This window comes from Pimephales promelas, chromosome 23 (genome assembly GCF_988280905.1).
Source record: "Pimephales promelas chromosome 23, fPimPro1.hap1.1, whole genome shotgun sequence".
NCBI classification, from domain to species: domain Eukaryota; kingdom Metazoa; phylum Chordata; class Actinopteri; order Cypriniformes; family Leuciscidae; genus Pimephales; species Pimephales promelas.
Window position 1 is genome coordinate 13,936,874 of NC_142791.1, and position 12,689 is coordinate 13,949,562.

Consider the following 12,689-nt stretch of genomic DNA (forward strand, 5'->3'; position numbering starts at 1 on the left):
ACTTACAATATTCATTACAGACAGGATGTAGTGCTCGATGTCTTTGCGACCGTGGTAGCCGACCATCATTTTGTCCGCCACCACTAGGGTCTCCACAAAGCGTTCAGAACTGACGGACCGGCGCTGGCGATGGCCACCCGTCGAGCTGTCGCTGCCCGGGACTTGGTACGATGGGTTTTCTTCAGGGTTGGTATCGTAGCAGGGTGTCCTGCTTATTGTGAAGTCTGGAGAAAACAAATATGAATCACATTTTTCATCAGTTGTTAGTAAAAAATGAGGTTCAGCTGAACTTTAGAGTAGCTCTTCACTCAACGGGGCTGTTTGCAGAGACTTCAGCCAAAATCTGAACCACTGACCATCATTTCCTAAACTGCTATCTATAGCTGTTTATGTCACAATGTGGCCAAATGGAGGTTTACCAACCTGAAACACCACAGCTGAACTCCTCGCTTGGCTCTTGTGGAGAGGGAATGGAAGTCTTTTTATAAATAACATGTGGTTGTCCTGTGTGGTTGACATCACTGAAATTTCTGGATATATTTTTTAATGGCTCTATTAAATATTGCTCGTCCTCTGTGGTTATGACACCATGCTTGATAAGAAAAGAGAAAAAGATAGGTTACACCAAAAGCACACAGGAAAATATGTTCATTGATAAAGATTTTAAATATTCCATCTGCAATGGTTGTAGAAAAAAAAGCATTTTAATGGCTGTTTCACATGCTTATCATCTCTACAAATAGTCTCTTTAGATTATACCAGAACGTAGATAATTATAACTTGTATTATTTCAAGTGATTTCATATCATTCAGCATTGCAAGCAAATGCAAAAACATGCCACAATACAAATCAATGAGATAAATCACTCAAAACCACCAATTACATAAAGAACAACACCTTAATTACCTGGACAGGAACCAAAGCACACAGATCTGCGCCCTTGAACACCCCCAATTTAACATAAATTCAAAAAGTGCCTCAGAAATGTGTTTATAGAAAAATAAGAAGAAGAAAAAACACTCTGGCATGTTTTCCAAGTCTGTAAAACTCCACAATGAGACCAATTAAATCTTTACAAAGAAATAGCAAACGCTGCACACGCAAAACAAAAGCGCAGTTGATATAAGCCGTATGCTGTGTGATGCACGGTGAAAACTGCTGAGGCATTCAAAGGATTGTTTTTCCATTTTTGGTTTCAATAAAATGACTGAGGCAATGCAGAGATCTCGATTTATTAAGTAAAGTGAGCCAGTGCTTTTGGCTGCAACAATAATAATATAACATCTTATGATTGGAATTTCTCAAAAAAAAACTTTTGTGGATGATTTAATGAAGTGAAACATTAAGTTTGGTTTTACTTTCAGAATGAGTTTTGATCACAGCCATTGGGAAAGATCAAATTTGAGAGATGAGATGAGATCAGTTGTGATGCATCATATTAAATTAATAAATTTGGGGTTGGGGTCATTTAGGACTCCTTTATGTGGCCAAAAACGTAAAATGGAAAGATGGGTCTCTAAACTCTATTGACACCAGATGTGAATGAAAATAATTCACTCTCGTCCCTTAGTTTGTAAAAACTCAACGTCATGTTTACAGGGGACTTACAACGGAAGTCAATGGGTCAAGACAATAGGCCAGAATGTTAAAATATACACTATTGTTCAAGTTTGTCTATAGACAAAACAAAAGAGTTAACATAAGACTAGTGCAGAAGTTTTAACCTTTACAAACATAGGGAACTCAGCCAACAGACCACCAATAAAAAAGGAAAAAAAAGGAAAAAGAGAGGAAGATTTAACAGCACATCTCTCTGCAATGTATTTTCTCATAGCCTTCTAAAGAGACAAAATGCAGTAACTACATCAACACTGATTGTGAGAAAAACAGCTTTTTGATATGTTTGATTCCGCACAAACTTAGTGTAAATGAGCCAAAACAGTCTGTCACAGGACATATCATAATCTAAGAGGCCCTATTTTGGTCATAACTCCTTTTTGACAAAATATGCTTTGCTCTTGCAAGTCAATTTAGCAGACGTTTAACCAGTACCCATGTTTTGGTCTCTTAAAGTTAGGGTAGGCAATATAGGAAAGGCTAGCAATAGCCAGCTAGCTTTAAAATGCATGAGATGTATGAGACCACAACCTCCCTTCAGAGCGTCTCCAAAGCCACGCCTTCTTCAAAACACATTAACGAACATAGCAGCGTTTGCAAAGTGTCACGAGACAGACTTAAATTACCACGTCTCAAAGCACATAACATTACAATTATGAACGTAAACATCTTAGATATCTGATTTGTACCATCTGACTGCTGCAGATTCATTTCGGCATTGATATCCGAGTCTAGAACGTCACGGGTTGCCATCTCGTAATTACGGTTATGACATGGCGTGAGCGCAGCATAAGCTCCTTGTTTTGGTTCAGGAGGAACTATAAACGCGGCTGCTATTCGTTTGGGGCGCTCGGTGCCTTACTGAACGCGTTGATGACGTGTGATGACTGCGTGAGCAGGTGCGCGGAGGTATGGAAAAACATTGGACTAACATTTTTTGGTCCTGAGACTTCCACAGAATCCACTTCTATTAATGATTGCTATAAGGATGTGAAGAGTTTCAACCAGTATAACGAAAAGGGTAATTGAAGAATACTTCAATTACTAGGTCAGATTAGTTACTGCTGAAAGCCTCTGCTTGTTCTTGTGGTGCCATCAACCAGTCTGTGAGTCATTAAAGGGAAAGTTCACCCAAAAATAAAAATTCTGTCAGTATTTATTTACTCACCCTCATGTTGTTCCAACCCCGTAAGACCTTCGTTCATCTTCGGAACACAAATTAAGATATTTTTAAAGAGATTTGAGAGCTGTCTCACTCCTCCATACTAGTCCATAGGCTTCTTTAGGGATTGAAACTTGACGGCTTCGAAAAGTTATTAAAGACATCGTTAAAATAGTCCAAGTGACTACAGTGGTTCAATCTTAACTTTATCAAGCGACGAGAACACTTTTTGTGCGCAAAAACAAAACATAAATAACGACTTTATTTCAACTATTCATTTCCTTCTCTTTGGGCCTCGAGTCAGTTAAACGTCACACGTAGGCTCACTGTTGGGCGACGCTGGTCATGTGTGTGATGCGTGTGACGTACAACAAGAGATCGCCCAGAGAGAAGGAAATGAATAGTTGAAATAAAGTCGTTATTTTTGTTTGTTTTTTTTCGCACAAAAAGTGTTCTTGTCGTTTGATAAACTTAAGATTGAGCCACTGTAGTCACTTGGACTATTTTAACGATGTTTTTAATAACTTTTCTAGGCTGTCAAGTTTCAATCCCTCAAGAAGCCTATGAACTAGTATGGAGGAGTGATCCAGCTCTCAGATTTAATCAAAAATATCTTAATTTGTGTTCCGAAGATGAACGAAGATCTTACAGGGTTGGAACAATATGAGGGTGAGTAAATACTGACAGAATTTTCATTTTTGGGTGAACTATCCCTTTAATAGTCAAAAGCTATAAGTGATTTGCCCATAAAATTGGACCAAAACTGAATGCCCATGATCAGCAAACAGGTCATATGCTTCCCGGGGGTCATGTGCCAGCCAAACCACTGCCATTAAGATGTTTTTTAGCAAACTAAGGAACAGGAAATTGCTTGCCGTGTACTCAACACCACGTCACAAATGCTGCTGAGAGATTCGGAGGTGTATTCAAACTTGTTTAAATCATTATTTTGTTATCTCTTGCGATATCCAACTCATGGGTTCAGGTAAAACTCTACAGACTTGGCTATCTACTGAACTCCTGAAACTATAGGTCTGCAGAGTGGTTTAGGGAGAAGGTTTTGTGTTTGCACGCAGACACAGTGACTGCAGGAAATGCCTCAGGACCAGCAGAGCCACTCTAAATTCTCATAGATTTATGCGAGGGTGCTGCTGATACCAGGGTGGAATCCAATATCGAGGCCTGTCCTCCCACACGAACACATCAGTTTAAGGTAATTGCACAGGGCTGGCTGGCTTGGGAATTTTCCCCTCAGTCTCTTGTCAAACACAACATGCACAGATATCTAAGTTCCAATGTTGGAGAAGGGTACTTTCAGCTTGGTCCGAATCAAAATTATAGGTGTGAAACCTCCCCCGGACCACGGTTCGGACCAAACAGATGAAATTTGGTCCGACGAAAAGAGGTAGTCTCGGTCTGGATCAAACTGAAAAAAGGTTTGGTTCGTTTATAGTGTGAAAGCATTTCTGTATGGTTCGGACTTTCAAACCTTTCAAAGGAAGTTCTGGTGGATCTCAAAAAGCCGAAAAAACAGACGGTGGCAGGAGAAATGAGCCGTGTTGCACATGGTGAGATGAGGAGACGAGGTTTTTAATTAAAGTATGGTCTGAAGACGACATAAGAAGTCAACTTGCAATCTTCTCCTCTCCTCTCCTGGAAGCGACTATAAAATGTTCACACGACGAGGACGTTCATTTGGCGAATTTGAACTAGCCTCATGTATAGTTGGTGCTGCAGGTAATTATGCCATAAAAATAACAATATAGTTGCAACGATATGCGTCTGTTCGTTCATGTTGCCAAAGTTACCCGCTGCCGCCGGCCGCCGAATTGACAACACGCTGACGTCAGACGACGTACGTCCGTTTACAAACCAATCAATGTCATGATGCAGCCCACATTTATGATGACGACAGGACGCAAGTATGTCACGTAAAGTTCTATAGTGCGCTCGCATCATTGCAGTGTGAAACCAAACCAAAACTTTCTGAAAGTATAAAATGTATCAAAACATGAACTTTGGTTCGGACCTTGGTGCAGACTTTCAGGTATGAAAACGCCCTCAATAAATGACACAATGAAATTAATTAACCAGTTAACCTTCGAATTTTCTTTTCGAAATGACCAATCAGAATCCATTTTTTCCCTCTTATCTTTTTATTATTTTTATTATTATAACATGCTACGCTGTTAAGCTGTGTAGCATTAAAAGCATGTTAGTTTCCTAGAGAAGTTAGTTGTTGGGGCAATTTGAAATGTCACACTAGTTTATACTAGTCAGAGGAGCCATGATCTAACATTTCAATAATCACATCGCATCACAGGAAGCCACGTTTCACAGCAACCGTGTAGAGTGTGGTTTAGTCAAGCAATGTCAAAGTCCCCTCCAGATGAAATGCTCAGCGTGAGATAGGAATCAGCTGGCAACGGCCTTGCAGGTGCAAGAGGGATTCAAGCCCGATGCAGAGAGACAGCTAAGCTAATATTTTGCTGTCACTCAGCAGTCACTTTAACAGTGAGCAGAAGCAGCCGTGTACACAGAGACAGGGACATAGATAAGAACTCTGGCAGCTCTCTCTTTCTCTCTCTCTCGTGTTAGGCAAACACATGAGGCATGAGTTTCTTGAAGCTGCCTAAGCTTTATTAATGTGAAATAGACACGCTGACTCACTTTGGACGCTGGCCTGAAGCTCTGGAGTTAAAGTGCTGAGCAAGACATTGACAAGGACAATGAACTACATTTTTCAATGTTAAAATCCTGTCTCCTCTCTGAACTTAATAGGCTTAATAGACAACTACAAAGAAGCCATTTGTAGGTTGATTCCCAAGAAAGGGAATCAGCTTCCCTATATAGCAATTGAACCAATGCCTGGAGGGTTGGGCAGGACTACCGATTTGTCCAACAAACAGCAGAGTGTTCATGAAACCTGGTTGACAACAACCTTTACTTTTGCATTTATTAAGGTAGTCTGAGTCGTTGCAATGCGGTTACTTTTTCTAGGTGTTCTGAGTGCCAGACAAAGCTCATAATTTCAATCACTAAAAGTAATAGCACATATTCTCGTGGGTTTAGAAATAACCATCCCCAGCAAGGACAGCATTTCAGTCACATCAAAAAAGGCCAAGTCAGCAAATATGGGGTGCTTTGAGGAAGTAAACACTTCAGCTGAGGATCTTTAGATATGTGGGCAATAAAATGCAATGCATATTCCACATGTCATTGGCCAGCTTGCTTTCATATCCCTGTGTGAATGTACAATTTCCAATCTGTTCTTTTATGTAGAAAACAGTGTGCCTTTTCCTGAGGTATTTTGGAGAAAAACAGCATACCTACCTTCTCATACAGCCAAAAGCATGAAGATTTTCAAAATCTGCTGTACTCACCAAGCCTTTGCAGTTGCTCAATGCCACTTTTGTAGTGCTATATTGATCCAGTAGATATCCAACATAGTGGCAGTTATGGACCACTGAATGTTGCCAGTCTAGTCCGTCTTTGCCCCAGTACTCTACTGTGAAATGTTTAGAAACCAGATTGGGGTTGAGTGTCAGATTCAGGTGAAAGTGCTTGCCGTAGGCGGAGAGTTTGTAAAAAAGCCTGGTCTCAGTGTGGTCCAGCTCAGCCTGGTCCAGTCCACGTCTCCGCCGACCGGGCCTGTAATGCTTCACAGTGTAACTCATGAACTGGCCCCTCTCATCCACCCGCACTGGGACTGTCAGCTGATAGTGCTCCAGCGTGGACAGGAATTCCGCTTTTGGTTTTGGGTAATAAAGTGAAGCAGATAACAGTGAGCAAAACAAAGGAGGGTAATCATGGGAAACCAAAAATCAACAAGCACTGCAATTGGCAGGTGTGTTCAGAGGAAGGTTTATTTGCTCAGAGGTTGATCTTTCACAGCTTCTGTGAGTTTCTAAGTGTAACAACTTTATTTCTTATGTTTCTCCAAAAAATCTTCTAGAGCAGTGTTTCTCGATTGCTAAGTGGGTCGCAAGACCGCTTTGGGTGGGTCGCCGAGTGTGAAGTCAAAGAAACAACAACAAACCGTACTTTTATTTTGAAAGGTGTTGGTGAATGCTGTTGACTCTTCTGCAAAGGCTTTGATTTTCTGTCGGTTTTCCTTTTGACTGTGCTACTATTCATAGTTCTGCATTAGATGGGAGCGTTTGACCGTTGCAAACCATTTTTGCAGTGTCTCGTGTATGACACGGTGTTCTAAAAACAAGGTTATCAAGTTAAAAGTTAAACCTTAAAGGCCCACTGAAGTGCCTTGGAATGCACAGCTTTGTATTAGAGCCAGACCGATATATCGGCAGGACGATATTATCGGCCGATATTAGGCATTTTCCAAACTATCGGTATCGGCAGTTAGAATGGCTGATAAATGAATATTTCAAAAATAAAATAAAAACGAATGAAACACGCTTGAACCATGTCATGAGTGTTGGAGTTTAGTATAGTTTGTCCACCAGAGGGCACTCTACACCGTTCCTGTTGGCAACACTCGTTGAGTTGGTCACGATACATACATTGCTTGAATAACAATTAAAAGAACATCCCCATCAGTTCTCTTAACTCAAATAAGCATGACAAAATTTGTGACTATCATGTCCAGTTTTGCTGTTAAATAAGCCGAGAGTGAAGCGAAATTAGCTTGTAATAGTTACGTTACGTTGTTACAGTGTAGTTGACTGACTGTCCTTTTAACTTTTGTATTTGTATTTGACTGAAGTATTTCTTTAATAGTGCGTGACAGTTATAGCAATGAGACGTATCATCTCTCCTTGGCCTGTTATATTGAAAATGTATGTTTTACAATTTGCAGTACGACGTTATCCATTGCTAAATTATGGCTCATCATAGACTAGCTAACCACAAAGCTAACTAATGCCACTATCATCAGTCTGTTCTGTTGTGACAATAAAAGAAACAAGTTTCTTTTTAAAATGCATTATCATATTATTTTAGTTAAAACTCATAAATAACTACAAATAACTAATGTTGGGGAAATCTGTTAATTTTTTGTTGCGTGTTTCTGAAAAAAAAATAAATAAATAAAAAAAATATCGGCATATATATCTGAATATTGGATTTTAAAACCAAAAAATATTTGTATCGGTATCGGCTTCAAAAACCATAAAAATCCTTTATCAGTCGGGCTCTACTTTGTATGATGTGTTGATGAAATTTCCACTGAAACTAAGCTAAGGCGGGATCGATTGAATGGCTCCTCCCCTTTTCAAATATCAATAGCGTTTAGATTACCTCACAGACTGCAAGTTTTACTTGACAGCACTATGAAGCGAATCCGAGCGCTGATGATACGTTGGATTCAATAGTAGAGGTGTGAATAAATTCTAGAAATGTAATTCTTAACCAACGTACAGCTGGAAAATGAAATAAAACTTGAACGTTTGAGCAACCGAACACACATCTCCAACCCATTTTGCTCTGTGACGTGTCAACTGTTGTTTTGGCCAGGTGATATTTAAAGCATAGGGGGTGGAGCTTTAATAACCTTAAAGGAGCATTTCACCCATTTCAACATTAATCTTTATTGAAAGTGGATCATATATGTAGTCGAAATGTAAAAGAATTTTTGAATTTGGTGCCCTCTTGACAGAGAAATAACCGAGGGGTGCATTTGTATGCAAGACAACAACTCCCACAATGCACCAAATTGCACATCTCAGCAAGCCACACCCACTAATCCAGAACAGCGCAAACAGAGTGGGTCCCAACAACAACAAGAGTGGGTCCAAACAACTCTCAGTGGGTCCAAGACCCTTGAATAATAAGAAGCTAAGTTTGTAGTTTCTACACTGAAATGTGACTTCCTGCTTATTATGACGCAAAATGACGATTTTTACGCCATAATAAGCAGGAAGTAAACACTTAAATCCTTATTTCTCCCATCTCAGGGGAAAATAAGGGAATAAACCATGACCATTAAAAAATATGACTGGGTTTCTAAAGATACAACGCTTAATGCAAATGGGTGAAGTGTCCCTTTAAAGCTAACATATTCATATTTGTATGTCAACCATTTTTTGAGAAATAAATTTGCTTGGTTCAAATTCCTAAAAAAAATTGGGTCGTGGCATAATGGCCATGGGAAAATATGGGTCCCAAGGCCAAACCAGTAGAGAACCACTGCTTTAGAGAAATAAAAATATATACATAAATGAATGTGGATATTATAGCTACAGTAATTTTGGTCTCTGAAGAATTTGATGAGAAATGTCTGAATCTCGGAAATTCGATTGCACAATCTCTTTAATGTCTCAGTTGTTTCTCCATCACAGTAGGGATATTCAAAGAGACCAAATGGAGACTTTTGTCTTTAGATTTCTCTCCCAGTAATCTCACATGTGTCTCGTCTCACAAGTCGCCTCTTGTCATTTCAAAGTAGAACAACATTGTCTCAAACTAGGGTCAGATTTGATTAGCTGAAAGCCAGATGTCTCAACTCGTTTTTCATGAAATTTCTATTGGACCTGGTTTCATAGATGGGGTTTAGACTAAATCAGCATTAAGCCTTAGTTTAATTAGGACATTTAAGTAGCTTTTATAAACATTCAAAACATTACTGATGAGCATCTGATAAAACAATTGCATTGACATATTTTAAGATATTTTATAAGATATTTTAAGAGGTGCAAGTTTCTTTCAGTTAAAACAGCTCAAACATGCATTTTAGTCTTTTTGTGAAACCGGTAGTAAATGTTTTTAAGGAGCAACACCTGAGATAAAGGTGTTAAGATGACTTTACCTGTAATTACCCAAGATACCTGAAATCTCCTGATGAAATGCAAGAGCAATACAATTTCCCTCTGGACTGGGAAATCTGAGCAGTTTGAGACATTGTTGAGATCTCTTTTGATACTCAAGAAGAATAGTGAGATTACTGAGGAGTTTACTCCATTTGCTCTCTATTTTGTCTCACTGATGTCAAAGAGAAACAAATGACATATTAAAGAGATATTTTACTAATGTGTGCATATAATAAAGAAACAAATGAGATCTCTTCAATGTCTTATGTGTTTCTGCTAGGCATCTCGTCTTGTCTCACACCATGTTCAAAATGAACTCAAATATTGCTCATGAACTTCTTCAAAGATCAAAAACATCTGAGTCATTCTACCCACATTTATTTTATAGCTTTGTACTTTTGAAGAATGTCAATGATTGTCTTGTTTCTCTTCAGGAAGTTTAGGAGAAGCACCTGAGACAAGCTTGATACTTTCCATGAAACATAAGTGAGCAATGAAAGTTTCCTCTGGGTAGAGCTGAAAGTGTCCTAATGACATCATTGTAAGCAGAAATGAGTTATGGCTTGTCTGGTGAATTTTCAGAAGTGCGATATCAGCTGTTACAGCTACAGTCATCACTTTCTGTTAAACCTACCTTGAGAGTTGTATGACAGGATCTGAGATTCAGCAGCAGCCAAGACCAGGCTAAATATCCAAGTCAGCGTCTTCCAAAAAAGTTCCATAATTTAGGGAATATCTGACATGAGTGTGGGGGTAGGGGGGTCGGGGCAGGCTACAAGTGGATTAAAGTGATATGATCAATCCAGCTTCGCACCATAACATATCCGTGACAAGCATCCTCGACACATTCGAAACTCAGTTCACACTTAATCCCAGGTTTAAAAGTCTTCCTAAAGGTGAAGTCTCTAGGAAGGCCAAGAATCATCCATAAGAACTCTCTTCATGTTATTCCACAGCAGCAGATCTATATTAGGAGCTTGTCCCGAACAATCCATTTGTTTGCCTGAAAAAAGAACGAGAGTGGAAAAAACCTTGTCAGTGGAAAATTGCCAGTTTCTAATCTTACAAAATGTTCCTAAAAGTTTCAACTGTGTCTCATCAAACATCAAGAGCTGATTGCAATTCCGCAGCTGCAACATCTGGACTCGAACAGGTTTGATCACACACACACACACACACACATAATGGTGAGCTCATAGGTGTTGAGTGGGATGCCGTAACTTCAGGTTATCATTTTCACACCTGCACTTGACTATTAGCTGCTCTGCCTGTTTCCGATTTAAGGCATGAAAACCTGTTACAAATAACATGACTGGATAATCAGACTGAAGTTTCACCAGTCGGTTTGAACTTTGCAACATTTGTTGATGTGTAAATGGGACCCACAAGTATTTTTTGAATGTGCAAAGTATGAAATAAAGTGTCATCTGCACTCGAATGCAGCTAGAGCTTTGAACAGAAGGTTTCTGAGTGTGTTTTTTTTTTTGCAGTGTTGTAGTACTATCATCTGGTCTCAAGCTGATTTTAGTGGATGTATGAAGCCAGTTCTCAAGTTCACACAGGCGTCCTCCTATCAGAGAAACCACAGGTGCAGAATATGATCTGCTAACTACTGACATCCAGAAAGTGCCAAAATACTTTCATTTTGAAAAGCATATTTCTTTTATTTCATAAAGTGTGACTTAAAGGGAGAGTTAACCCCAAAAAGTAATATTCTGTCAACATTTACTAACACTCATGTCATTCCAAACCTGTGTGCATTTTTTAGAAGATCTATCTATCTATCTATCTATCTATCTATCTATCTATCTATCTATCTATCTATCTATCTATCTATCTATCTATCTATCTATCTATCTATCTAATCTGTCTGTCTGTCTGTCTGTCTGTCTGTCAATCATAATAAGCACAAGCATGACTGTATTACAGTACCATTGCTTGACTGAATGTTTCATATAGCTAGTGAGAGTAAAAGCAAGTAGTTACTCACCGGATGAACATCAGATGAAATGCCGGCTATTCTCTAGAACATCCAGCAGAAGAGTCGTCCAGTTCCAACAGAGATATATCCTGTATATCACCTCCTTTTGCGTGTATTTCTTACTATCGCAGCAGAAGCGGTAGTTACTGTGCAGACGAACATTCATGAGTTTAATAAAGCGGCTTCCTTCAGACAGCAGCTCGAGTCTAAAACGTGTCTGACCCAGACAGCTGGCAACTGCCCAACACTATTACACTGACCGCTGAAATAAAAACACACAAGCCCAGTCAGAGGACTACAAATGTGCACCAAGGGACTCTATTTTTTCCCCCTTTTTTATTACTTGATAAAGTAGTCTCTAATGTTGTCGCTTGAGATAAAGCAATTACAAAGGGTTACTATTAAAAACAGACTCCGTTATATTGTCATGCATTGACATTTTCTATGCAAACTCCACTGGGAATGCCCAGACTATCGTTCCTGTCTGAACGACCGTAAGAAATGATAGTTACCGTCTTCATCTCTTTTTTGTTTGTTTGTTGTTGAACACATGCAGACAGTAGAAATCTTCATTTGAATCCACTGCAGTGCATTCTTCAGCAAATCTCTCGTTTCGCTTCAAGCCATTCTCTACCTCTCATATGCCAACAAAATGTACTAGTTGTGTCCTTGTACAGCACCAAAAAAAGATCTTCATGAACTCACTGCATCAGCAATGCAATGAAAAAAACTCCATGCAATCATCTCCAAAATATGAAAAAAAGTTGTTGAATAAGTTTGTGCAACTCAGCTCATGTTTAACTGTTCAAGTTTCCAGCGTGTGTGATGGCTTATTGTTTAGTCTCGTGATCTTTGATTCACCAGAGATGAATAATAACAGTAATGCACATTGGACCGGTGCGCATGCAGGAGACTTGCAGCCTTTAATACTGAAGCCGGATCTGAGCCAGCAGTCAAACTCAAACTCACACACTGGCAGCGCGAGAACGGAGACTGGGAGGTTCGACATGACGTCACTGGAGATGCAGATGTGCCTGCCCGTTGCGCGCGCGCGCCGCTCATTCGGATAGTCAGGTGAATAATGCACGTGAGAAGCCGGTAACAACACGAACTTTTCGAATCAGTTAATGATTAACAGACATCTAAATGCTTAACATTCAA

The 12,689-nt window shown here is 39.5% G+C and overlaps 1 protein-coding gene across 1 annotated transcript in view; it reads right to left on the reverse strand.

Moving 5' to 3' along the window:
- Positions 1 to 12,452, reverse strand: part of adamts6 (ADAM metallopeptidase with thrombospondin type 1 motif, 6) — an 89,341-nt gene extending 76,889 nt beyond the window's left edge. The window contains exons 1-6 of the mRNA XM_039677237.2: positions 12,041 to 12,452; positions 11,538 to 11,790; positions 10,182 to 10,550; positions 6,164 to 6,528; positions 424 to 592; positions 7 to 224 (exon numbers count right to left, since the gene is read on the reverse strand). Coding sequence (XP_039533171.1) covers positions 7 to 224; positions 424 to 592; positions 6,164 to 6,528; positions 10,182 to 10,269 — 840 coding nt within the window. The 5' untranslated portion in view covers positions 10,270 to 10,550; positions 11,538 to 11,790; positions 12,041 to 12,452. The remainder of the gene's footprint in view (positions 1 to 6; positions 225 to 423; positions 593 to 6,163; positions 6,529 to 10,181; positions 10,551 to 11,537; positions 11,791 to 12,040) is intronic.
- Between the last annotated feature and the right edge of the window lie 237 nt (positions 12,453 to 12,689).